At 39.5% G+C, this 26326-nt stretch overlaps 1 protein-coding gene across 5 annotated transcripts in view; it reads left to right on the forward strand.

Annotated features, from left to right (window-relative positions):
• GRM7 (glutamate metabotropic receptor 7) overlaps positions 1-26326 on the forward strand; it is a 573787-nt gene that overhangs the window by 189931 nt on the left and 357530 nt on the right. For all 5 annotated transcript variants that reach the window (XM_043551538.1, XM_007061278.4, XM_043551537.1 and 2 more), the window contains exon 2: positions 16498-16714. In XM_043551538.1, the coding sequence (XP_043407473.1) occupies positions 16498-16714 (217 nt within the window). The remainder of the gene's footprint in view (positions 1-16497; positions 16715-26326) is intronic.

Consider the following 26326-nt stretch of genomic DNA (forward strand, 5'->3'; position numbering starts at 1 on the left):
AAGCAGGAGACCTCTGGCTTCTCCAGTGGCTGCAGCAGAACTGAGCTCCCATGACCCACCTTTCATACTTTCTGTCTTCCCCACTGACTTTTGGTGGGAGGAGCAAGCACAGCTTGGCTCCAGCCACCAGAGCTCAGTAAGGGGTTCCTCCCACCGTGGGTCTGTGGGAGGCCACTCTGCCTCACTACAAGGGGAAAGACTAATAGCCTATTCTACAATTCATACTCTTAATAACAACAAATATTACTTGTATGCTTTCATGTAGCACTTTTCATCCATAGATTTCAAAGCACTTTACTAATGAGGTTGGTATCATTATCTCCATTTTTCAGACTAAGGAACTGAGGCACAGGGAGCAGAAATAACTTGCACGAGGGCCAGCTAATCAGTTGCTGATAAGTGGGAATAGAACCCAAGTCTTCTGAGTCCCAGTCTAGTACTGACATGCTACCACACTTGAATAATCCTTAGTCAAGCAAGTACTCCTGTCGATTTTAAGGGGAGTACTCACACGAATAAGGACTGCAGACCCCCTTTTGGATCAATAAGGTTTCACAATTGTTTCTAGGTAATTAAACGTGGACTTTTTGTTTTGTTCCAGTCTGTTGCTAGCTGCTCTGTGTGTATCAGGTTTTGATTAATTCTCTAAGGCCAGATATTTTGTCTGAAGCTCATAAAGGAAGGCTTGTCTTGAGAATGCAAAAAGAACAGGAGTACTTGTGGCACCTTAGAGACTAACAAATTTATTTGAGCATAAGCTTTCGTGAGCTACAGCTCACTTCATCGGAGAATGTGGATTCTGAATTCAAACCTATAATTCATGCTGCTCTTTTCTCTATTGCACCTAGTCCCACTTGGCTAATATATAGTGTGTCTGATGTCACTCAGTTTCTCCAAAATGAGTAGTAGTTTATTGCTCCAGGTACTTTTACTGTGTTTTATGACAGTGTTCAAGAACCATGACTAGCTGATTGGTCAGAGGGGAATAGGTCACAGTAGCTGTCATTGCAATAAATGGAAGGATATTGTTATGGAAGAAGAGCAGAGGGCAGCAGTATAATGTAGTGCAGCAGGAGAGATTTTTAATGCATTGCCTTGTAACTGAGAGGGAAGGAATATGATTTTGTAAATTCATTTATAAACTGCTTCATATTAAAGGATTTGCTGGGTCTTAGCCATCTTGTTGGCTTCAATAAGACACAAGTGTCTAACATTCCTGCATGCACACACAAAAAATATAAGGGATAAAATCATAAATATATCTTAATGCATATCTTGTAAGCTCTTTGAGGCATGTACCATGTTTTGGTTTGCCATGTAAAATCTCTGCCTACCCATGGCACGATTTAAAAATGTTTATTAATAATAAAGAGAAAGTGTTTGCTTTTGTGATAGTATTAAATAAATATTTCCATTATGTCTATCCTGCCATAACAGTTGTCCATCCAGGGGTCTCAAAGCACTGAATTGAAAGACCAAACCCAACTTTTATTCTTGGTCACCAGCTGTTTTGCAAATGTGCAAGCCAGAGTGGCATTATAAATGTACAGGTGTTGTGATGGGGACTTCATTCTGAACATGCTTTTTGCTATGAAATAGCTGAAAGCTCTCATTCTTATTATATATTATAGTTATGATTTCTCCCCTGCCTATTTCTCTTTGAGCAGATAAAGAGCTCTTATGAGCTGTGTGGTGAGTACTAATTACTGTGATTTGTCACCTCAGTAATTCACTGTTACATTTTTTCACTGTCTAGGAAGAGGGAGGCATAGGAGAACTTATACGTATACAAAGTTTCTCAGCTGTACCAATATTAGTGAAGATGTTTTGCCATTTGATTTTGCCCCAGTTTATGCTAGAGCATGAAGCTTGATGTATATATCAGGAGGGGACAGGTTTCAGAATAGCAGCCGTGTTAGTCTGTATCTGCAAAAAAGAACAGGAGAACTTGTGGCACCTTAGAGACTAACAAATTTATTTGAGCATAAGCTTTCATGGGCTTATGCTCAAATAAATTTGTTAGTCTCTAAGGTGCCACAAGTCCTCCTGTTCTTATATCAGGAGGTGGTTTCTTTTCTTAGACTCTCTGCAGATGTTTTGGTTCAAAAAGAAAAGTGCACTTTGGGGCACATTTGTATAGAACAGTTCTGCTTCAAGGCTAATGCCATAGATAGAGAGAAACCTAAGTAGAGTGAATTGTTTGTTCCTATTACACAGTGCATACATTGTACTATCATGATTGGAAGGCATGTAAATTTTGTCAAGGTCCTGTTAAGCAGAGTAATAGTTTCTAATGCCCCAAGCCCACTCATTGTCAGATCACTTCTGGATGGTCAAGTCAGTGGAGCACCGCTATCTCCTAACAGCTCTGTTATGGTCTATGACTGTATCTGTCTATTACAGTTGCTTCTCTATTATAGAGAGCTTTCCACAGCTAATCTGCAGTGAGGAATCCCCATGGCTACTCCAGCATCTAACAATGCTATGTTTAAACTGAACTAAAAATTGTAAAGCAAGACAATTCAGAAAAGGCAAATTATTGAAAAAGGAAATGAACTCCCTGTTAATCTCCATTCCTCTTCTTCCCATGCTTTGTCATCCCACTTCTTTCCCATTCTCCCTTTCATCCCCTCACCAACATGTTGTGCTGTCTTACTCCAGTCTCTTCTGAGACTAGAAGTTCCTCAGTGCGGGGACCTTCTCTTCTTGTATATTTATAAAATGTCACACACAAGCATATTACCGTATAAATAACAAGTAGTAACTCGGAAATGATTTTCTATCCTATCCATCATATAGTTTGTTTCAATTTAATTTTTCCTAAGATGCCAGTTAATTAGTGTAGACTGGTGGGAAGATGCATGCGAAGTAAGCAAAGAATGCTGTATTAATGAAAAGTACAAAACCAAATTAAGCTACAAACTGTGTAGTATTTTAATGTATTCATGCATGTTTTCCATTGTGTGAGACAATCTAACAGTTACTTCACTTGTGAATACAGATCAACACTTTTGCTGTGTAGCTACGTACCCAAATCTACTGAAAGTAAAACATTACATATAGATAATAATTTTAGAGAAACGTGAAGCCCTTCCTTCTCCATTGATATCTCGGTGTTTTTGAGTTGCAAGGGGAAGCATGAGTATATTGATTGGAATCCAAACCTGGATCCAGATCTTAATTTCACAGCTAGTCCCTATTTATGTTATAGTTTAACTAAAATCCAGGATCCCAATCGACATGCAATTTTGAGGTGGTGTGGAGGGGAGTTCAATAACTAGATCTGAATTTTTCTTGAGAGTTGTACATCGTGTAATAAAATGGTACATAAATTAGTATTACTTACATTGCAGTAGTTCCTAGGAGCCCTGTTCATGTACCAGGACCATTCTGTTCTAAGAAGCACTGTACAAACACAGAACAACAAAGAGCTTAAATGGGAGCTGGGCTCTTTTTGGCAATCTGTTCCCAACTGTGAGCGCAGAGCCCTTGAGTTGTTTTTACACTTGGGGGAATGGACTGCTTACTTGATCTCTCAATATCAGTCTTAGTCTCTAGGGGCAAGCTTAGCTATGCTCCTATTGACCTTACATGTGCTGATAGGCAGGTTATTTGTGAGCTCATGTAGAGGGATGAGATTTATACTGTAGAACAACTATTTTATACAACATTTTCTCTCTCTGTCTGTCTGTCTCTCTCTCTCTCTCTCACACACTCACACTCACAAAATATGATCATGTACTTGGTTTGTGTTCTTAGTATTTATATTGTTGCTATGGTTTACTAAATGCTTCCTCCATCCTCCCAAGCTAGCTTTTCATTGAGTTTGATCTTGTTTATATTTGTATTCCTGTACCTTGTGAAATCTGTCCATTTTCTGTATGTGATTCTAGATGATTGTGTGAGATTTCTAATTCGCCATTATGAATTCACTGCAAGGATAAAATAGGCTGTGAGCAAACAGGATCTTGTTTGAACACAAATAGCTTTAGTAATTGGCAAACCTGAGCAAAATAAGGGGAAAACATGTGAACTGTAAATAGATTAATGTTTTTTAAAAAAATTCCATTATATGATAGTCCTTAGGTCCTCCTTTTGTTTAATGGATTTTCCCTCAGTCTAACTTTCACATAGAGCAACTAGACCTCCATATATAAACAGTGTAAATAGTATGTTAGGGATGTGTAAAACAGGTGAGTTTTCTGTGTGTATGTAGACTGTTATACAAACTTTTTTCAGTGGTGAATCAACATGGGTTTATGGAAAACAGATCCTGTCAAATTAACTTGATTTTTTTTCTATGAGATAACAAGTTTGACTGAGAAACTTAATAGTATTGACATAATATACTTGGACTTCTATAAGGCAGTTGACTTAATACTGCATGACATTTTGATTAAAAAAACCTAGAACAATATATAATTAACATTGTGCATGTTAAATAGATTAAAAATTTCCGAATTGATAGGTCTCAAAATATAATTGTAAAAGGGAAATCATCATGTGGTGTGTTTCCTGTAGATTCCACAGGGATCAGTTCTTGGCCCTACGCTAATTAACATTTTTATCAATGACCTGGAAGAAAACATAAAATCATCACAGATAAAATTTGCAGACCACACAAACATTAGAGGAGTGGTAAATAATGAAGATATGTTACTGATACAGAGCAATCTGGATTGATTGATAAATTGGGTGCAAGCAAACAATAAACATTTTGATATGACTAAATGTACACATCTAGGAACAAAGAATGTAGGCCATACTTACACGATGGGAGACTCTATCCTGGGAAGCAGGGATTCTATTAAAAAAAAAAAAAGATTTGGGGGTGGTGCTAATGAGATCCTTGGACACACAACCAGGGGATTCTCAAGTAGGAATATTTTACCTCTGTATTTGGCACTGGTGTGACCACTGCTAGCATATGGGGTCCACAATTTAAGAAGGATGTTGATAAATTGGAGAGGGTTCATAGAAGAGCCACAAGAATGACTAAAGGATTAGAAAACAAGCCTTACAGTGAGAGACTCAAGGAGTTTAATCTATTTAGCTTATCAAAGAAAAAGTTAAGGAGTGACCTGAGTACAGTCTGTAAATACCTATAGGGGAAACAAATATTTGATAATGGGCTCTTCAGTCTAGCAGAGAAAGTGATAACACATTCCAATGTCTGGAAATTGAAGCATGGCAAATTTAGACTAGAAATAAGGTGTAAATATTTAATAGTGAGGGTAATTAAGCACTGGAACAATTTACCAAGGGTCTTGGTTGATTCTCCATCACTGGCAATTTTAAAATCAAGATTGGATGTATTTCTAAAAGATCTTCTCTAGAAATTATTTTGGGGAAATTCTATGGCTACTGTTATATAGAAGGTCAGACTAGATGACCACAATGGACCCTTCTGGCCTTGTATTTATGTAGCTTAGCCCTGGTCTACCCTGGCAGGGGTGGAATCGATCTAAGTTATGCAACTTCAGCTACGTGAATAACGTAGCTGAAGTCGAAGTACTTAGGCCTACTCACTGCGGTGTCTTCAGCAGGGTGAGTCAACTGCTGCCACTCCCCCGTCGACTACGCCTGCGCCTCTCATGGCGGTGGAGTACAGGAGTCGATGGGAGAGCGCTCGGGGGTCGATTTATCGCATCTTGACTAGACGCGATAAATTGACCCCTGCTGGATCGATCGCTCCCCGCCGATCCGGGCAGACATACCCTTAGAAACTCTGGCTACTCAGTAGCTGGCAGGTCCGTCCATTCTGTTTTTACTCTGTCCTTACTCAGGCAAAACTCCCACTGGTGAAAGTTTTTCTCATGATTAAGAATCAGTAGAAACTGAGGAAGGCCTTCTGAGTTTGGCCTGCAGAAAATAGCTAGTACAAAAGTTCATGTAATTTTAATTCATGGGAATGAAACTATTATATGCAATTCACAGGATGCTGAAGCCATTTCTTATGCAATTAGAGAGGTAAACTGTGAACAAAGAATAGTTTTACTAACTGATGATTAAGTCCTGACACAAGAAATTTCTACATGAGTAAATCTAGGGGCTAAACTGATTCACGGCGGTTAGTCATGCATCAATCCACACCAAAGAGTTTTACAACCAAGTGAAAATTCTGCAATGTCCTCTCACTTTGGAAAGCAAAGTTATTGGCAGGGTTGTTGATGCAAGGAGACTGATGCTGCATTTCCAAACAAGATAAGTTCAAGAGACTTTATCAGTTTTTTTTTTTATAGTCAGGAAATCATATCAATAAAACTTTTATTAGGAAGTTGAAAGTGAAATTATAACAAACTGAATTTAATAATACCCCAGTGGGAGCTCGTTAATATCTCAATAGGTACACTCATGCATTATCTTAATTGCACATGATCCTTCGTGAAAATGCCTTTTCTGAAGTTTTGTCACAACTGTCCTTTGTCAGGTGCCATCATTTTATTAAACTTTTACTGTGTGACTAAGTAAAGGGGTGGCATAATTCAATCACACTTAAAGTAGCATGGCTGTAATATTTTTTTGTAATGCCACCATTAATATGCATAAAGAAAAGGAATACTTGTGGCACCTTAGAGACTAACAAATTTAGTTGAGCATAAGCTTTCATGAGCTACAGCTCACTTCATCGGATGCATTCAGTGAAAAATACAGTGGGGAGATTTATATACATCGAGAACATGAAACAATGGGTGTTACCATACACATTGTAGGGAGAGTGATCATTTAAGATGAGTTATTACCAGCAGGAGAGTGGGGGGGAGAAAACCTTTTGTAGTGATAATCAAGGTGGGCCATTTCCAGCAGTTGACAAGAACGTCTGAGGAACAGTGGGGGGAGGGAGGAAAATAGTTTTACTTGTAATGACCCATCCACTCCCAGTCTCTATTCAAGCCTAAGTTAATTGTATCCAGTTTGCAAATTAATTCCAATTCAGCAGTCTCTTGTTGGAGTCTGTTTCTGAAGTTTTTTTGTTGAACAATTGCCACTTTTAGGTCTGTAATCAAGTGACCAGGGAGATTGAAGTGTTCTCCGACTGGTTTTTGAGTATTATAATTCTTGATGTCTGATTTGTGTCCATTTATTCTTTTACGTAGAGACTGTCCAGGCTGACCAGTGTACATGGCAGAGGGGCATTGCTGGCACATGATGGCATATATCACATTGGTAGATGTGCAGGTGAACGAGCCTCTGATAGTGTGGTTGATGTGATTAGGCCCTATGATGGTGTCCCCTGAATAGATATGTGGACACAGTTGGCAACGGGCTTTATTGCAAGGATAGGTTCCTGGGTTAGTGTTTTTGTTGTGTGGTTGCTGGTGAGTATTTGCTTCAGGTTGGGGGCTGTCTGTAAGCAAGGACTGGCCTGTCTCCCAAGATCTGTGAGAGTGATGGGTCATCCTTCAGGCTCTTTGCAGAATGGGAGAGTCAAAAGGGGTGAGAGGAAAAATGGGAGTGAGTGAATGAAGTTGTAGGCTCAGTGGGATTATGCAGAATCTGAATGGTTAGTATCCGGAACGGTAAAACAGAAATTCCTAATTTGTATTCTGTGAGCCCTTGCTGATGCTCCACTGAAAGCTTCCTTATCTCACGGTGCTAGCTCTCTTCATTGCTTCCAGCTGGGAAATACATAACAGAAGGGAGGGAGAGATGAAATATAGAGGAAAAGTGAACCCTCATCAGACTAAAAAAACATTTTAAAATACATAAATTAGGGCTGTCAATTAATTACAGTTAACTCACGTGATAACTCAAAATATTAATCGTGATTAAAAAAATAATTGCAATTAGTTTTAATCGCACTGTTAAACAATAGAATACCAATTGAAATGTATTAAATATTTTGGATGTTTTTCTACATTTTAAAATATATTAATTTATGTTACACGACAGAATACAAAGTGTACAATGCTCATTTTATATTATTTTTATTACAAATCTTTGCACTGTAAAAATGATAATCAAAAGAAATAGTATTTTTCAATTCACCTCACACAAGTATTGTAGTGCAATCTCTTTATTGTGAAAGTGCAGCTTACAAACGTAGATTATTTTTTGTTACATAACTGCACTCAAAAACAAAACAATGTCAAATGTTAAAGCCTACAAGTCCACTCAGTCCTACTTCTTGTTCAGCCAGTCGCTAAGAGAAGTTTGTTTACATTTATGGGAGATAATGCTGTCTGCTTCTCATTTACAATGTCACCTGAAAGTGAGAACAGGTGTTTGCGTGGCACTTTTGTAGCCAGCATTGTAAGGTATTTACATGCTAGATATGCTAAACATTTGTATGCCTCTTCATGCTTTGGCCACCATTCTGGAGGACATGCTTCCATGCTGATGACACTCATTAAAAAAATAATGCATTAATTAAGTTTGTGACTGAACTCCTTGGGGGAGAATTGTATGTCTCCTGCTCTGCGTTTTACCCACATTCTGCCATATATTATAGCAGTCTTGGATGATGACCCAGCATATGTTGTTCATTTTAAGAACACTTTCACTGCAGACAAAATGCAAAAAAATACTAATGTGAGATTTCTAAAGATAGCTTCAGCACTCAACCCAAGGTTTAAGGATCTGAAGTGCCTTCCAAAATCTGAGAGGGATGAGGTGTGGAGCATGCTTTCAGAAGTCTTAGAAGAGCAACACTCTGATGCAGAAACTACAGAACCCAAACCACCAAAAAAGAAAATCAGTTTTCTTCTGGTGGCATCTGACCCAGATGATGAAAATGAACATGTGTCAGTCTGCACTGCTTTGGATTGTTGTTGAGCAGAACCCATCATCAGCATGGGCGCATGTCCTCTGGAATGGTGGTTGAAGCATGAAGGGACATATGAATCTCTTGCCCATCTGGCACATAATTATCTTTCAACGCCGGTTACAACAGTGCCATGCGAACACCTGTTCTCATTTTCGGAGACATTGTAAACAAGAAGTGGGCTTGTTTGTCTGAGCAATTGGCTGAACAAGAAGTAGGACTGATTGGATTTGTAGGCTCTAAAGTTTGATATTGTTTTATTTTTGAAAGCCGTTTTTTGTGCATAATTTTACATTTGTAAGTTAAACTTACATGATAAAGACATTTCACTACAATACTTGCATTAAGTGAATTGAAAAATACTATTTCCAGAGGTGAAAGTAAGCTGGTATGGGCCATCACGGTGTACTAGTGAGAAAGTGGCCGCCAGTACGGGCTAGTACACAGCCGACGGTACACGGGCCAGGCAGCGCTGAAGGGCTGGCTGGAGGAGTCTGGCCCCAGCCCTGCCCCTTCCACCTGAGGGTCTGCCCCTTCTGGGGGCCCAGAGCTGGGCCCCCTCCGCACCTTGCCCAGGAACCTGGCTGCCCTTTGTACTGGTAAGTCCTTTAAGTTTCTTTCACCCCTGACTATTTCTTTTATTTTCACAGTGCAAATATTTGTAATAAAAATAAATATGAAGTGAGCACTGTACACTTTGTATTCTGTGTTGAAATTGAAATCAATATATTTGAAAATGTGGAAAACATCCAAAATATTTAAATAAATAGTATTCTATTATTGTTTAACAGCGCGATTAATCATAATTTTTTAATCGCTTGACAGCCCTAACAAAAATATTTTCCTAATATTGGTTTATCATGTATGCAATGGCCATAGTTGCCACATGGGTGCTACAGTATGGCAAATAGGACAAGACATTCATGTTATTAAGATGTGGATTGCATGATGGAAAATCTTAGGAACTCCACTGTGAATACATTTGAGGAGATCATGCTGTGCCAAAAATTACTTGATGTTTAGAATAGATGTCTCTCCTTGCTTACTCTGGGATGCACATGAGTACATTTCAGACGCCTGGATGTTAGAATCATAGAATATCAGGGTTGGAAGGGACCTCAGGAGGTCATCTAGTCCAACCCCCTGCTCAAAGCAGGGCCAATCCCCAATTTTTGCCCCAGATCCCTAAATGGCCCCCTCAAGGATTGAGCTCACAACCCTGGGTTTAGCAGGCCAACGCTCAAACCACTGAGCTATCCCTCCCCCCAGGTGTATGTATAACAAACTGATTGTGTATGTTGGTCATCAAGGATCAAATTATGCCCCTTGATGGGAGAGCTGTGCTAGATAATAGGGTAGGAGGTGCACTGCTAACTGGGCCTGGTTGGAGCCACTTTAGGGAGGACAGTGAGCAACTACGCACCAGTGTAATGTAGTCTAGCACTTCTGTCCCCGGCCCTTTATACTCTAGTGCAGTGGTTCCCAAACTTATTCCGCCGCTTGTTCAGGGAAAGCCCAGTAGCGTGGGCTGAGGGACGTACTGGCCGCCGCTTCCAGCAGCTCCCATTTTCCTGGAGCAGCGAACGGCGGCCACTGGGAGCCGTGATTGGCTGAACTGCGGACGCGCAGCTAAACAAACCAGCCCGGCCCGGCAAGGGGCTTTCCCTGCACAACCAGCGGAACAAGTTTGGGAACCACTGCTCTAGTGCACTTTCAGGCAAAATGGCTGTCTCGTTCATAGAAGTGAGGGGGTGGAGAGAGGAGGTGCATTCTACAGAAATTTCCCCTAATGGCCTAGCCACGCAGAGTCAACTTTGTATCAAGTTTGTATTCCATTTGTCTTTTAGTTGCAGTTCTGCTTTTAGAAGAGGTTTTGATGTTTGAAATTGTAGCTTAGTAGATCATGGAAAACATCTAATTTCTATAGTGTGGTTTTATTCTTAGCACGTTTTCTGTACAGGCTCATTGTGCCTGTTATAGAATATCCTATGGTGTTCAGTGTGTTCAGTAAACTCCGCTTCTCAGAACAGCTAAATGTCGTAAAGGGATCGAGCAGAGAGAACTGTTCATTAAAGGAAAAATGAAACGGACTCATGCTAATGTCCAATATAAAAAATAAATTACAACTCTTACTTAATCATTGACTTATGCAATGTAATCAATTTCAATTTTCCTTTGTTATTTTAAGCAGAATGCCATCTATGAGGAACATCTTAATCAGTTCTATGTAACATCCAATGAAATACCGCAAATACAGAGTGACTTTATAAAAATCTGACACTTCATTGTGGGTTTGATCAGCATTTCTCAAACTTCTGAATTCTTGGTCCCCTTCAGAAAAATGAAGTCAATTGTACTTCCCTGCCACTTTTCCATACGATGCTGATAAAGGCCTGTGTGTCTTATTGTATACATCACAGTGGACCCTTGTGCCCCCTATCTTTGGGACACACTGGGTTAGATTGTGCCTGTCTGTTGCATGTGTGCACACTGAGGGATATGGAGGAAGGTATAATAGTTTTTCCCCTGTGCTTTTCCAGGCTGTGAAAAGACCAGCAGGAACTGAAGTCCTTGTGCTTGCAGAGCGCAAGTCTGCTACCAAGATACAAGGGCTGTTCAGAGAACATAGTTTTCATGCTGTGGGAAATAGTGACATTTCAAAATTAGTTTCTGTTCTGAATGAGAATGGAAAGTCAAAATACCAAAAAAAAGGGTAATGGAAGAAAACATTCTGAAAAGTTTCAAGTTCAAAATGATGCAATGAAAATTTTTGATCAAAATTAACCACATTGTCATTTTGGCATAAAATGTGTGTTTGTTTTTTTAAGCAGTAAAAAAAAAAAAGTCATGTTACCATCATAATGAAGTGAATACTATCACTTTGATTCAAAATACTGTTTAAAACTGTAATTTTTGGTTCAGTTTCTTGCCAGAGAATTGAAATTTTTCATTAGAATTGACATTTCTTTCATTAAATAGCAGGGCTAGAATGAAAAGACACTCTAGTTGTTCTTGTTAAATTGTTAGGAAGAGGAAAGAAATGAAGAGTAGTTCTTTATTTACTTGATAAATATGCATCATTTGATCCCTGCTTAGAAGAGTTCTGGATGAGAATCCTTGAAGTTAGCTAAATTGACACATACCATAGATTTAAGATTGGGCTCTAATGCTGGGATGGTGTTCCATATACATTATACATGGCTTATAAAATAGATTTATGAGCCTTTTTTGTGAATTATCTGATACATTTTTGCTTAAACAAATTCTGTCTTCCCTTCAGCCTTTCTTCTCTTGCTTCTTAAATCCTTCAGAGAAGTCATTGTAATGCTGGCGTCCCAATGATTCCCAGTGCAGCAGGGTGTGATGGTTCAAACCTAGGATCAAACAGGGCCGTCAATGTCTATTAGCCAGGATGGGCAGGGATGGTGTCTCTAACCTCTGTTTGCCAGAATCTGGGAATGGGCAACAGGGGATGGCTCACTTGATGATTACCTGTTCTGTTCCCTATGGGGCACCTGACATTGGCTACTGTCAGAAGACAGGATACTGTGCTAGATGGACCTTTGGTCTGGCCTAGTATGGCCGTTCTTATTCTAAAAGATGTTTTTAAAAGTCAAGTATGGGCGGAGAGGGTAAATGGTAAATGGATTGGTCAAGATAGACAAAAGCTTCCCTTTGATTTTCAGGTAGACTCCAGAGCACATTAGTTATTACCATCTAATGGCTCTTAGTGGCATAGGTGAATGGTATTGGCAGTCTCCAAATGTCTACATCACTAAATGTGATCAGAACTGACACTTAGTGATACGATTGTAGGTGGTTTCAGCAAATAGGCTAAGGACTGATTGTATCATGCAGAATAAACTTTCTCATTCCTTAAATGTTGTCCCTAATGATCAAGATTCATTAACAGTGGTGCTGCAGTGTAGCTTACACTGCCACTGTCTGAGTTATCCTGCATTGGATATTTGGGTGTTGGGAGTGGCAAGTCAGCATCTTTTCTGAACACTAAATTCACATTTACCAAACTTTGAACACTGTGAATCTCCTTGTATAGGAAGTAAAATGGCCATTATTGGAATATTAGATCTGAACCCCCTTGATTTTTCCATGGGCATGTGGATCTGAATTTCAGGATTCATCGGTAAAATTAAGGCCCTATTGATGTCAATGAGAACATTCCTATTGACTTCTGTGGGGCCAGAATTCTACCCCATATATATATATATTCTATACTGTTCCAAACCCAGAACCTGCACCTTTTCAAGTTCTGGTTTAGGCATGGTTGAAATCTCACAATATTTTAGTTCAAGATGGTAGAGAATGGCTGATTTCATTAAAGCTTTGCCATTTTTATCTGCAATCTGATGTGGACAGGTTCATTGAATCCAGATGTGAAACCTACATCTGAAGTAAAAAGAAAAGGAGTACTTGTGGCACCTTAGAGACTAACCAGTTTATTTGAGCATGAGCTTTCGTGAGCTACAGCTCACTTCATCGGATGCAGACTAACACGGCTGTTACTCTGAAACCTACATCTGAAGTGGTCTCAGACTAGAAGCGTAGACTCATCCTAATTTGAATCCAAACACTACCTTCTGGGGCCATCTCCAGTGAGGAAAAAATATATTATGGATTGTCATTAAAACTTCAAAACAAAATGAAATGGTGCTTAATCTTGTGAGCCCAAAAAGTTTGTTTAAACTCAATAGAGACTCTTAAAGAGGAAAATAGAAACTTAAATGTCCTATTTTCATTATTTCTTACATAAGACTCGATTTTCCCATCTTAATACCACCCTCACTCAAAACAGCACAATACCACTGTGACAGAGGGTTCCTGTTTCAGTTAACGGGGGATGTGTCCACTTAGCTGAAGCCAGAATATTGTCCATAAACATATCAACGGTTACTCCAACAGTTAAGCATCTCATGTTATTCCAGGGATAGTTTGTAGTTCAAGAGTCCAGTTCTCTCTGGCCTACAGCTGTCACCTTTTTAATTATTTGATCTCTTAATAAGATAGGCCTGATTTTTTAAAAATTCAACAGCAAAAGAAATAATATATCCTATAGGGTTCAGCTGACTTGTACATTTGGGATGCTGACTGTGTGCAGGGAAAGGAGCTTGGGAATAGTAGATATCCTTCCGTGGTACAGGTAATGGAATGGAAGCGCTGACCTGTTGTACAAAGTTGAATTGCAATGTTCGCAGTGCATATTAGACCTGGCTTTTATTTTTTTTTTTCTCCTGCTACATTAAGAAAATCTTTCTAAAGTTCATGTCTTTGTACAACATTCTTAGACATTGTGAAGGAAACTGTATGAATAACAGGGTTGGTTTTAATGTTGTAACTGCTGCATGCAGATTGAAACAGACAGGTCTGATTAACATTTCATAAGTGAGAAGAAAAGATTTTGAAAGCAAAAGATTTTTTTAAATAATGAAAACTTTGGGCAAAATTCAGTGAAGTTTTGCTCCATATAGGAGTGAAAAGTGTATCCTTTGATTTTAGTTAATAAACATTTACTGTCAATTTGATACATACATTAGGATTCCTTTTGTTCACACATATCTGAATATGTAAGATACACTTTTTAACCTGTATGTATTTTACATTAACGGCACTCAGCCCATTGCGCAGTTGTTCAGTACACAATATTGCATATTGGACCAGACTTTAATCTGATGAGTAGTGTGTATACAATGCCATACCATTGTCCACGGTTAACTATGCTTTCCTGATACCATCCTAATAGGATGACAGCTAGCTGAGACCCAATGAAATAAACTCTGTTTGCAGCACTTTACAGAGTGGGAAAAGAAAATCCCTCTTAATAAGCCAAAGAGCACTCCGGTCACCTTTACAAAATTGCCAATAGCTGTAAGTGTAACAATACTATCAATGCAGGTACCTGGAGTAATCGTTAGGGTGCAGATCTTCCAGTGGTGTAAATTGTCATAAATGAAGCTATGGCAATTTATGTCAGCAGAGAATCTGCCTGTAGATATCTCCTATAGTCAGTGTAAGGAATACTGCTGAAACTGATGCAATAGATCTATCGATCTAAGGAAACCCTGGCAAGTCTTTATGGGTGTCCACTATCTGCAGCATCCTAGCTCTCAACATACTAAGCCTCAGATTTTTGAAACTAGTCTTTTGAAGTGCGTGACCAAAAACTCAACATAACAGAAATGAAAGGCAGAATACTACAATGAAGAATTCATTTCTCTAACAGAGGTAGCAATTTCTATAAACCCAGTGGAATTTTAAGCATTTTTTATGGTTAATAATTTATAGCAATGAAGAGTGAGATTCGGCAAGCTCTTTGCATACAGAGTTCTTACTAATTTCAGTGGGAGTTCTGCGCAAGGAGCATAGGTAGGACCAGGCCCAGACTTCTGTGGAATGGAACTAAATGGCTGCTCATTAAGTGATGTACCTCATAATGGGCTACATCAAAGAGGTATTTGAAGCATTATATGGTTCAGCAATTGTTGGGATTGTTAACACTTTATGTAGTTTCAGTAAATGTATATATCTGCTGGCTACTTTATTGCTGTGCTGCTGTCTTTCCATAATTATCTAAAGGCATATTTGGGCCCTTATCCTGTAAGATTGATTCTTGGAGAAGTTGAGTAATTCTCAGCTTCCTCTGATCTCAGTGGGAGTTGAAGGAATGGAGGCTTTTCCGGGATTGAACCCTGGGGTGTATAGTATTGTTCCCTCCTTTGAGAGGGAGAGAAGAGCAATATATATTGGTAGGAATGCTTTTGTAAAGATAGAAGATGACTCTCAGAGCATACAGAATATACCTGTACTGTAGCATGAAATATTGATGTTTCTGCAGGCTGAAACCATCTTAAATTTATTATCATGCTTAGGCATGTGGTGAGTCCTCCTCTCTCAGCTGAACTTCAGGATCCCAAATGGCTAGATACTAATACAATCTGACTACTAGTAAAATGGACATGTACACAGTGGATTCTGTTCACTGCTATGTTTGGCTATGGTATCCTCAAGGGACGATATAAATAGTTTGATTTGAAATAGCTTAATCCCAAAAAGATACAAGAACTCAGAGGGGAGTTTGGAAGAATCATTATTTTTAAATGGCTCTACAATGGTTTTCTTATGAATGAGCCTCTTGTTTTAACTTGGAAGCTGGAGATCATGGCTTATTAAAAAAAGTGTCACCCTTTAAACCTCTGCCATAGGAGAGAAGAGAACTGTCAATACAAGACTGTAATATCTAGGGTCTGATTTTGAAAATGCTAGGTGCAAAACTGCAATTGCGTGGACAATATGTGCATACTAATATGGCTCCATTTACAAATTGGATATCTGTCGATGTAAATGAACAGTTAGATGAACAACTGGCCATTTGTATATGCCGCACTTGCTATGCACAGGCAACAACAAGTAATTCTGTGTGCAAATTAGTCATTCCGTAGCACAATTGACATTTTTGAGTATTAGTCCCTTAAAAGTGCAAGAGAATTTTCAGAAAGAACAGAAAATATTTTAATTCACTGATTACTTTTCTTGTAATTTGTTCACTCCCTACGTAAGCTAAGAGATGGATTATTTGACTTGTACTGAAATACTGATGGAGAAAGGAAACAACAGATGGATATGGGGTGGACTAACAGAGATTCAGCTGAAGCTAATGCTAGAAATTTGGTGAATTTATGAACATATTATTTACCAATAACTGTTTTTTTCCCCTACAGATTCCCCAGATCAGTTATGCCTCAACCGCACCAGAGTTAAGTGATGACAGGCGCTACGATTTCTTCTCACGAGTGGTCCCTCCAGATTCCTTCCAAGCACAGGCAATGGTTGACATTGTAAAAGCTTTGGGGTGGAATTATGTGTCAACGTTGGCATCTGAAGGAAATTATGGAGAAAAAGGCGTGGAGTCCTTCATGCAGATTTCCAGAGAGGCAGGTAGGCAAAGACAGGATTGTATGGATTGGATAGATATTTATGTGTTACATGTTGTACTATTCTTCTCTGAACAGAAATTTGACTCGAAAATTGTTCCACTTCTTCATAATTCCTCAGTAATGGCTCAGTTACACTCTCATTCTTAAACTGCTCATGGGGTTCCAGAAACAAAGCACTCGAGGGTTTGAAACTTGAATGGTTTTCGTGCACGGTTGGAGAAAATATAAAATACTGAATTGCTTCTGGTATTCTAGTGGAAAATATTATATTATGATGACATGGTACAAGACAGATTTTTAAATACTGAGCTTTTATCTCTACACAGCTAGAAGTTCTTTGAAGGCAGAAAATTATTAGACACTGACTCATGTCATATTTTACCTGTCCACCTTTCAAGCAGTTATGAGATATTGTATCAATTTTCTTCTTTGTCATTTCGTTTGGCAAATTCACTGAGGAAATCCATTCTCTTCTATTTGAAGGGAGGAAGCTTACTGGCCTGGGGAGAGAGGTCAAATGCATTTATTCAAGAAAAAATACTTCAGGGCATAGGAGTATTTGGGGCCCAGGGCATATCATGATGTTTTGATGCTAGGATTGCCTATGACTTCAGTTACTGATGAAATCACATTCCCCAAAGTCCAGCTAAGAAATACTTCAAGGAAGAAATATTTCAACATGTCTGTTGGATAATACTGATGTTCTAAGCAAACAGGGAAATAAACTGTCACACTGACTTAGATTTCCCCAGATAGGCTGGGAATCTGGAAGGCATCTGTGGGCATTAATGATCTGGAGGATGGCATGGATTGCACTCTCAGCAAGTTTGCAGATGACACTAAACTGGGAGGAGTGGTAGAAACGCTGGAGGGTAGCAATAAGATATGAAGGGACCTAGACAAATTAGAGGATTGGGCCAAAAGAAATCTGATGAGCTTCAACAAGGACAAGTGCATTAGGACGGAAGAATCCCATGCACTGCTACAGACTACGGACCGAGTGGCTAGGCAGCAGTTCTGCAGAAAAGGACCTAGGGGTTACAGTGGACGAGAAGTTGGATATGAGTCAACAGTGTGCCGTTGTTGCCAAGAAGGCCAATGGCATTTTGGGATGTATAAGTAGGGGCATTGCCAGCAGATCGAGGGACGTGATCATTCCCCTCTATTCGACATTGGCGAGGCCTCATCTGGAGTACTGTGTCCAGTTTTGGGCCCCACACTACAAAAAGGATGTGGAAAAATTGGAGAGAGTCCAACGGAGGGCAACAAAAATGATTAGGGGGCTGGAACACATGATTTATGAGGAGAGGCTGAGGGAACTGGAATTATTTAGTCTGCAGAAGAGAAGAATGAGGGGGGATTTGATAGCTGCTTTCAGCTACCTGAAAGGGGGTTCCAAAGAGCATGGATCTAGATTGTTCTCAGTGGTAGCAGATGACATAACAAGGAATAATGGTCTCAAGTTGCAGTGGGGGAGGTTTAGGTTGGATATTAGGGAAAAACATTTTCACTAAGAGGGCGGCGAAGCACTAGGGAGGTGGTGGAATCTCCTTCCTTAGAGGTTTTTAAGGTCAGGCTTGACAAAGCCCTGGCTGGGATGATTTAGTTGGGGATTGGTTCTGCTTTGAGCAGGGGATTGGACTAGATGACCTCTTGAGGTCCCTTCCAACCCTGATATTCTGTGATTCTATAGGAAAATGAATCCACCACAAGTTAACTTCTTGGAAGTCATTGTTTTTGGTTTTTCTAGGCTGAAGTATTTGAAGATCCCTCATGTGCCAGTTAGCGGTAGGGTACTCAGAAGATGCTATTCACTTTCAGTGCCTTTTATAAAATTCAATTCTATAGACATATGGTGATATGTCCTGGCAAGGGTTAACATGTTAAATAGAAATGAATGTTTCATTATGAACGTTTCATTATTTTGATGAGAGCAGTGTCTGAACCTATCATCTGTAAACAAGTAAAACTTTCATTGACTTGAATTGGAGTAAACACTGCAGGACTTGGAACCATAATTCTCTCTCCATACCATTAAGGAGAAAGCATTCTGAAATGCAGAGATTATAGTGGGGTTTACAGTGCTTTCAAACAACCATCTGAGGTTTGTATTCTCCATTATTATAAAGCTGGTTCAGAAGCATACGTCATGCGTTTACAGATTGCCTGTATAATTCACGAGTCGGAGGGTGTTAGCTCGTTTGCTCACTCCCCAAACTGTCATTGAGTAAGTCACTGCATCTCGTTTGTCAGCATAATCCATGTAAGAATTGCGGAGGTGATGATGCTGCACTTCAGGGCCTTAGAAAGAGGGAGTGTGGAATTGTTTCACTAGGTTGATATTACAGAAGAAGTTGGAATTTGCATAAATTCGTCTGTTCATTTGAATGCATATTTATGTGGTATTAAAACTATTTTGGATTTAATACCACAGGAAGTGACAATATGCAGTATTCATTATAATTTAAAATTCAAATGAATCACAAACACTCTCTTGCAATATAATACTGAGCATGTGTTTTCCACATGAAGGACAAGCTATAGTTCTGGAATAATTTTGTGCTTTAGATGCACTACAGAAATAACTTAGTGGAAAGTTGTTCATGTAATCAACATGAAATGAAACATATGTTAAAAATAAAGCATGATAATTGCGTGGGTACCCTATTAAAACCAATGGGAAATGCATGGTAATGTAGGTTACGCCTACAACACTGAGAATCTGGCAGGTATAGTGCATAAACTTTCTTTAATATAGGCAGCTTGTCTCATCTCGGAACGCATACTATATACTCTTCAAATGCTGTGCAGCATCATTTTCTTCTTAAGATTGCATTGAATTGATATGTGTTGCACTGATACAGCTTAGGTGGCATTCCGTGTATTTAACAACTTTCAACCATTTCCCCTGCTTCTTTAAAAAGTTTAGAATGAACAGAAAATCCTAGGTGGTCCCATTTCCTAAATATTTCACAGTGATGAGAACCAAATTTTCAAGTATTGTTTACTGGCGACAGATATTGATCACAGTAATAACAAGCAATGAAATGGATGCCTCCCACCCGTCTCAACGGGTAGAAAACTTGATGGTACCAGCAATGACCGGGGAAGTCCCAGTAGAAAGGAGGAGAGCACATGTGGAGCGATGCAGGGGTGGCACCTCCTCTTCTAGAATCTGTCTCTACTCATTGACCAGTTGAGGGAGGGGTAAGCTTAGGAGAGTCTATCCCATGTTAAATGGTGTGAGCACTATGACCCCTGTACTGGAACCAATTAAAAAGCCTGGTATGTGGGAGTATGTGTGATGGGGCTGGCAGTGATCCTCCCCTGCGTTAAGGGTAAGAGCTGCAGCCTGTTGCTTAAAATCCATCCCTGTGTCTGTTTTCATTCACTACTATGTCCAGATCAAGGATTTTTCTGTTACTTCAGGGATGTATTGTCAGTATATCACAAACCCTTTTATGGGGCACTGGGTAGCTGTGTTGCTAGAGGATCAGACATTGTGATCTGCTTCCTGATTCCCCTGTGATCTGAGGGGCACAAACCATATATTTGCTCCCCAGCTCACTGGTGCAGCTGAACTGGCTGGGTCACCAGGGGGCCAAGCCAAAGCTCCCAACTACTCCCACCCACAGGCACAGGATGGACATAGCGGTTCTGTGGAGGTCAGTCTCCTGTCTGTGTTGCTACCCATGGTATGGATGCAAAACAGTCCCTTACTCCTCAGTAGGTATGCAGAATGGGCCAAACTTCATAACTTACCTGTGGGCCTATGTGTACGGAATTCACTCCCTCCGGTGGTTTGCCTTCAGCATACAGTGTAAAACATACATGTTTAACCAGCCATGTTTGGCTAACCGCTGTGATATCAGCATATGAGCCATCTGAAGAGGTGATAAAGGGAAGTATTTTTATTGAGTTGGTGAGGTTTTTTTTTTTTTCTTGTATCTGTTAGTTTGAATTACTTAGAAGGCACTCAGGTGAACATCAGTGAAGACATACCTGATGAATAAAGAAGTACTGAAAGAGCAGTAGATAGTGAGAAATGCATCTCTGTATCAAGGGGTCATCACAAGGCATATGCACTTAGAACAGTAAGTGTATTTGGATGTGATCAAATATCCATGGCCTAAAAAGAGTAGATCATGTGTAATATCTTCAAAAATGTACTCAAGCACAGATAGAATATGTGATGCCACGATAAGAGTGAGATGGGAAATCCTATTCTGGCAAGAAGGAAACAGAGGAAGGGACACTACTGGGTTGTGCCCAGTGCTGTTGTATGAGTGGGTTGACATTGTGCAGAGAAGTACTGATCTGAAAAGGCTAGCAGGCTGAAGCTACAGGTGGGAAACACTTAGAAAAGCTAATGCTACCAGGAATAAAACCACCACCAAAATGGGGATGAGGATTTAGGCCAAGATTTTTTCCTTGGCCCTTTGTAAAAAAATCTCTGGTTCCTGGGAAAACTGGAACATTTCAGGGTTACCTATCCTTTTTCCAACCCAAGTGTTATATATGACAGATGTCTCATGGGAATAGAGGTTGTTGCCTAAATGGAATGCTAGCTATAGTTTTCCCCATTTCTAGTGAGCTATCTATAGGATCATCTAAGACACTGGTTCTCAACCAAGCGTACGTGTACCTCTGGGGGTACAAAGAGGTCTTCCGGGGTACATCGACTCATCTGGATATTTACCTAGTTTTACAACAGTCTACACAAAAGTATACGCGAAGTACATACAAATACAGACAATTACTTATTTATACTGCTCTGTATACCATACACTGATATTTATATTCTCATTGATTTATTTTATAATCGTATGGTAAAAATGAGAAAGTAAGCATTTTTCAGTAACAGTGTGCTGCGACACTTTTTTGAATTTTTGTCTGATTTTTTAAGCAAGTAGTTTTTAAGTGAGGTGTAACTTGGGGGTTCTGAAGACAAATCAGACTCCTGAAAGGGGTACAGTAGTCTGGAAAGATTGAGAGCCACTGAACTAAGACATAGAATATTAATTGGGATGGCTTACGTTATGTGTATATATACTGAACTCTTGATTCACTTCTTGAGATTTGGCCTTATTCCCCAACTGCATACTTAGCTCATGTGAAATAGTGCAACTACATGCTCAGATCAGGTATTTGCAACACCCCCCCCCCCCACCCCCCAATAGCAGCAAGAGATACAACAGATTCATTACAGAAACAATAGGTCTGCACACACTTATAGATATTTAGATTGTAAACTCTCTGGGGCAGAGACTCTTTGTTCTGTGTTTGTACAGCACCTAGCATAATGGGGTCATTGTCTATGACTAAGACTCCTACACTACATTAATTAAAATAACATAACAGTGGTATTGTTCATTCAGATTACTCATTCATAGATGTTTGAAAATCAGGTACCCAATATATAAATAAATGCATCAGTAAATAAAGATGTGTGTATATATATCTTTGCCTACATGTGTTTTCAGAAGCACACCAAACTCTGTACCTTGCAAATACGTCCATACAGAGACCTAGATTCGCAATCCCAGCTCCTTTCACTTTGTGCTGCCTGAGATGTGATAAAAGGATTTGATTTGGCTGCAGTTGGCCAGTTGAGAATTTTCCTGGCAGTTGGGATTTCTCAGCTGGTGTAAATCTGGCAGAGCTGGGGCCTGTGCCAAGTGCCCTCTCCTTATCTGGCATAGGGATGAAGTGGGTGGGGAGCATGCAGAGGAGAGCTCCGGTCCACTGTGTCAATTCTCCAGATGGTTTGTAGTCCCTTAGGGCTGCTATACTTAAAGTCAGGGTTGGGAGAGTTTGAAAATTGGGAGCCATAATTGTCTCATGGAGAGCCCCTCTAACCACCTCACAATGAGTTAATTTTAATGCAAAAGGGAATCTGGTTGATAGATGCTAACACATTTATCTTCAACCACCAATCTGTAGCAAATCAATTACCTTAAATTCTGTGTTGTACCAAGACTGGTTGCCGATTCAGCCATCATCCTAGGAATTGCAACAGTGACTAGAGAGTGTTATCTGCTCTGGATTTTAAAATTTACTTTCAAAATATAAAGACTTTTGCCTGATCCTTTGAGTTAATAATTTGTCACAAAGTGACTTTTATTATGAGTGCTTCAAGCCAGTTTGGTTATGTCATTGTGACAGAAGATGAAGATTTGAATCACTCCAAAATCTGTGGGATTACTAAATTAAGAGAACACTCTAATCATAGAATATCTAAAGGACAATTTCAGGTTATTAAGGAATATATAAATTTCAAAGATTATTTCAACTTTGATTTTTAAAAGATGAAAACCTGTACCACAAGGTTCATTGCTGGGTAAAAGAAATATATACATGGATGTCTTCAGTGACAGATATCACTGCTGTACTTTACATATGTCTCCTAAAAGAGAGGCCCTAATTTCTATATTTTTTCTAAATATTCAATTCCATTTTTCCAGTTTCCACATTCCTGAATTCACCCTCCCCCAAAAGGCATCCTGATTGCCTCCCACACTGCACTGATCCTCTGGTGCTCACTGCACAGGCTGGGGTTATATGGGAAAGGCGGTGAATTGCGACTGTACAGCTGTACTTCTATTACTGCCTCTCTTTCCTTACCCTTTTGGGTCTTTACTGAGAGCCTACTCAGATTACGTGCTGGGTTGGGCATTCATCCCAAAATGATCTAATTTCAGCTGTGTGTCGATTTAGCTGTTTCCAAATATTCTGAAGGGAAGGAGAACAGAAATTATGGATATAGTATTTCTTTTCTTTTGATGTTGGTAAAGAACATGAAGAAAAACAAAAACCAAAAACACAAAAAACAATTACATCTCCTGAACCTTTCACACAAGGCTTTTGTAGTGTCTTCGTTAAAAGGTTATCACCACCTGGAAACACCATCAGAAACTTCTCCCTTCATCCACTTTAAGATTCTTGCCTATATCTAGGATGCACAACGTAGCAGTCTGTCTGTCCGTCTGTCAGGATGGAATAATGGATTAGCCAAGGATAACTATTTTCAAGTATTCATTATTTTAGTGCCTTTTATCTTTCTAATCTTTTAAGCACTGTATAAATGTTTGTTTAATTTAGCTTCACAGCACCTCTGTGCAGTAGGTAAGATTTATATACACTTGTGGGTGGGCAGGCAAAGACATTTCAGAACATAAGTGACTTCTCAAATGACAGTCATTGACAGTGCGGAAAAGAACCTGGAAATCCTGAATCCCAGTTCTTTCCTTTTAATAAACAGACACTCTTTCCAACTAAAATATCAAACAACTTCTACTAAATCAGAGTCCTTTTCTTTCCCCAAGTTATACTTGAGTAACACTTTTCAAACTTCCCCTCCTTATAGTTATGACAGAAGGATATTTCTATATAAATGGGGCATTTCAGTCTCATAGTCATGCTTAATAGATTTTAAATAGTAGGTCACTCATTCAAATAAAGCAAATAATCTAAGGTTTGCATGTATGTACCACATGTATAGTCACTACAATAGCAGAACTGTATTTTTAAAATGACTTTAATTATATATCATTTTGAACCCTGATAGAACATTTCCAGGCAGCAGCTGCAGAATTGTGAGAATGCAGCTTAATCCTCTGAAAAGCTCTCTCCTGTGGATGGGCTGTAGTTGGAAGGTGAGTGCTGGCTCCCTAAAGATTGAAGCACTTTCTTTTACAGCACAGTGTTTGTTTTCTTGAAGGCAATCACTGGACTTATGTTCCTGAAAATGCCTGTGATCTAATGATTACAAGAAATGATTGGAACCATTTGATCAAACTTTCTGTAAAACCCTAATGAGAAGCATATTGTAATACAGAATTTTAAATCAGTACTTTACGCTTTTTTATCAGCTATGGAAAATGCCCTGGAAAAAAACAAGAAACACCAAACCATCCATCAAGAAGTCACACAACTTCATGCCAAGTTACTCTAAGTCTTTCTATCTGTCTGCAACTCATCCTACTGCCTGACAACCCTTAATTGTCCATTTTAGAGACATAAGGTAGGTGAGATAATATCTTTTTATTGGGCCACCTTCTGTTGGCAGAAAGATGCTTTTCAAACTTCACAGAGCTCTTCATCAAGTCTTCCAGTACAACTCCAGACCTAAGGAAGAGTTCTGTGAAGCTCAGTATCTTCCTTCTACTAACAAAAGTGGTTTCAATAAAAGATATTACCTCACGTATCTCGTCTCTCTCATTCCCTGGGACCAACACAGCTTTAACCACACTTCATTTTAAGTGGTCTCCTACCGCTTATATTTAACAATTTGTCCCACTTTGTGATTATCTCAGAAACTCTGCTTACTTTCTCCAGACCTGGGGAAGAACTCTCTGAAGTCTGAAGGCTTGTCTTTTCCTCCTATCGAAGTTGGTCCAATAAAAGATACTACCTCACCTACCTTCTCTCTCCCGTATTCCAACATCTGTGTTTATTAATGGAAGCTGATTTTTGTGCTCTGTCAGGTATTGCATTTAGCACAAGCTATTGCTAGATAACAGGAGAGGGTGACATCACTTGGTTATCTGGAGTTGTACTCACGCATCAATATTTGGTATCAAGTGCAGGGGAAAGGGGTAACGAAGGTGTTCCTCCTAGCTTTTCAATTTCAGCTGTAATATAAGTTTCAGAGTAGCAGCCGTGTTAGTCTGTATTCGCAAAAAGGAAAGGAGGACTTGTGGCACCTTAGAGACTAACCAATTTATTTGAGCATAAGCTTTCGTGAGCTACAGCTCACTTCACATGCATCCGATGAAGTGAGCTGTAGCTCACGAAAGCTTATGCTCAAATAAATTGGTTAGTCTCTAAGGTGTAATATAAGTGACATTCTTTTGTAGGTTCAACCAGAACTACCAGAATCTGAGTAAAGTTTAGATTGATATTGTTTTTGTCTTTTGTAGTGTAATAAGCGCCCTGTTAGTGGACTGCAGTCCACACACACACAATTGTTGTTGGAGTATTTTACAATAAAGAGAAACTCTCTCTCTGATGAAAAAAGAAAAGGAGTACTTGTGGCACCTTAGAGACTAACCAGTTTATTTGAGCATGAGCTTTCGTGAGCTACAGCTCACTTCATCGGATGCATAGCATATCGTGGAAACTGCAGAAGACATTATATACACACAGAGACCATGAAACAAAACTTCCTCCCACCCCACTCCCCCGCTGGCAACAGCTTATCTAAAGTGATCATCAAGTGGAGCCATTTCCAGCACAAATCCAGGTTTTCTCACCCTTCCTCCCCCCCCCCCCCCCCACACATACAAACTCACTCTCCTGCTGGCAACAGCCCATCCCCCTTTGAAACCTCTCTTTATAATGCGCATGATAATCAAGGTGGGTCACCTCCAGCACTAATCCAGGTTTTCTCACCCCCCCCACACCCCCCCCTCCAAAAACCACACACACAAACTCATTCTCCTGCTGGCAACAGCTCATCTTACAATGTGCACAGCAATAATCCAAGTTTAACCAGAACGTCTTGGGGGGGGTTTTGCAGGAAAAAAACAAGGGGAGACAGGCTACCTTGCATAATGACTTAGCCACTCCCAGTCTCTATTCAAGCCCAAATTAATAGTATCCAATTTGCAAA

The sequence above is a fragment of the Chelonia mydas genome, chromosome 7 (assembly GCF_015237465.2).
Source record: "Chelonia mydas isolate rCheMyd1 chromosome 7, rCheMyd1.pri.v2, whole genome shotgun sequence".
In the NCBI taxonomy this organism is placed as follows: domain Eukaryota; kingdom Metazoa; phylum Chordata; order Testudines; family Cheloniidae; genus Chelonia; species Chelonia mydas.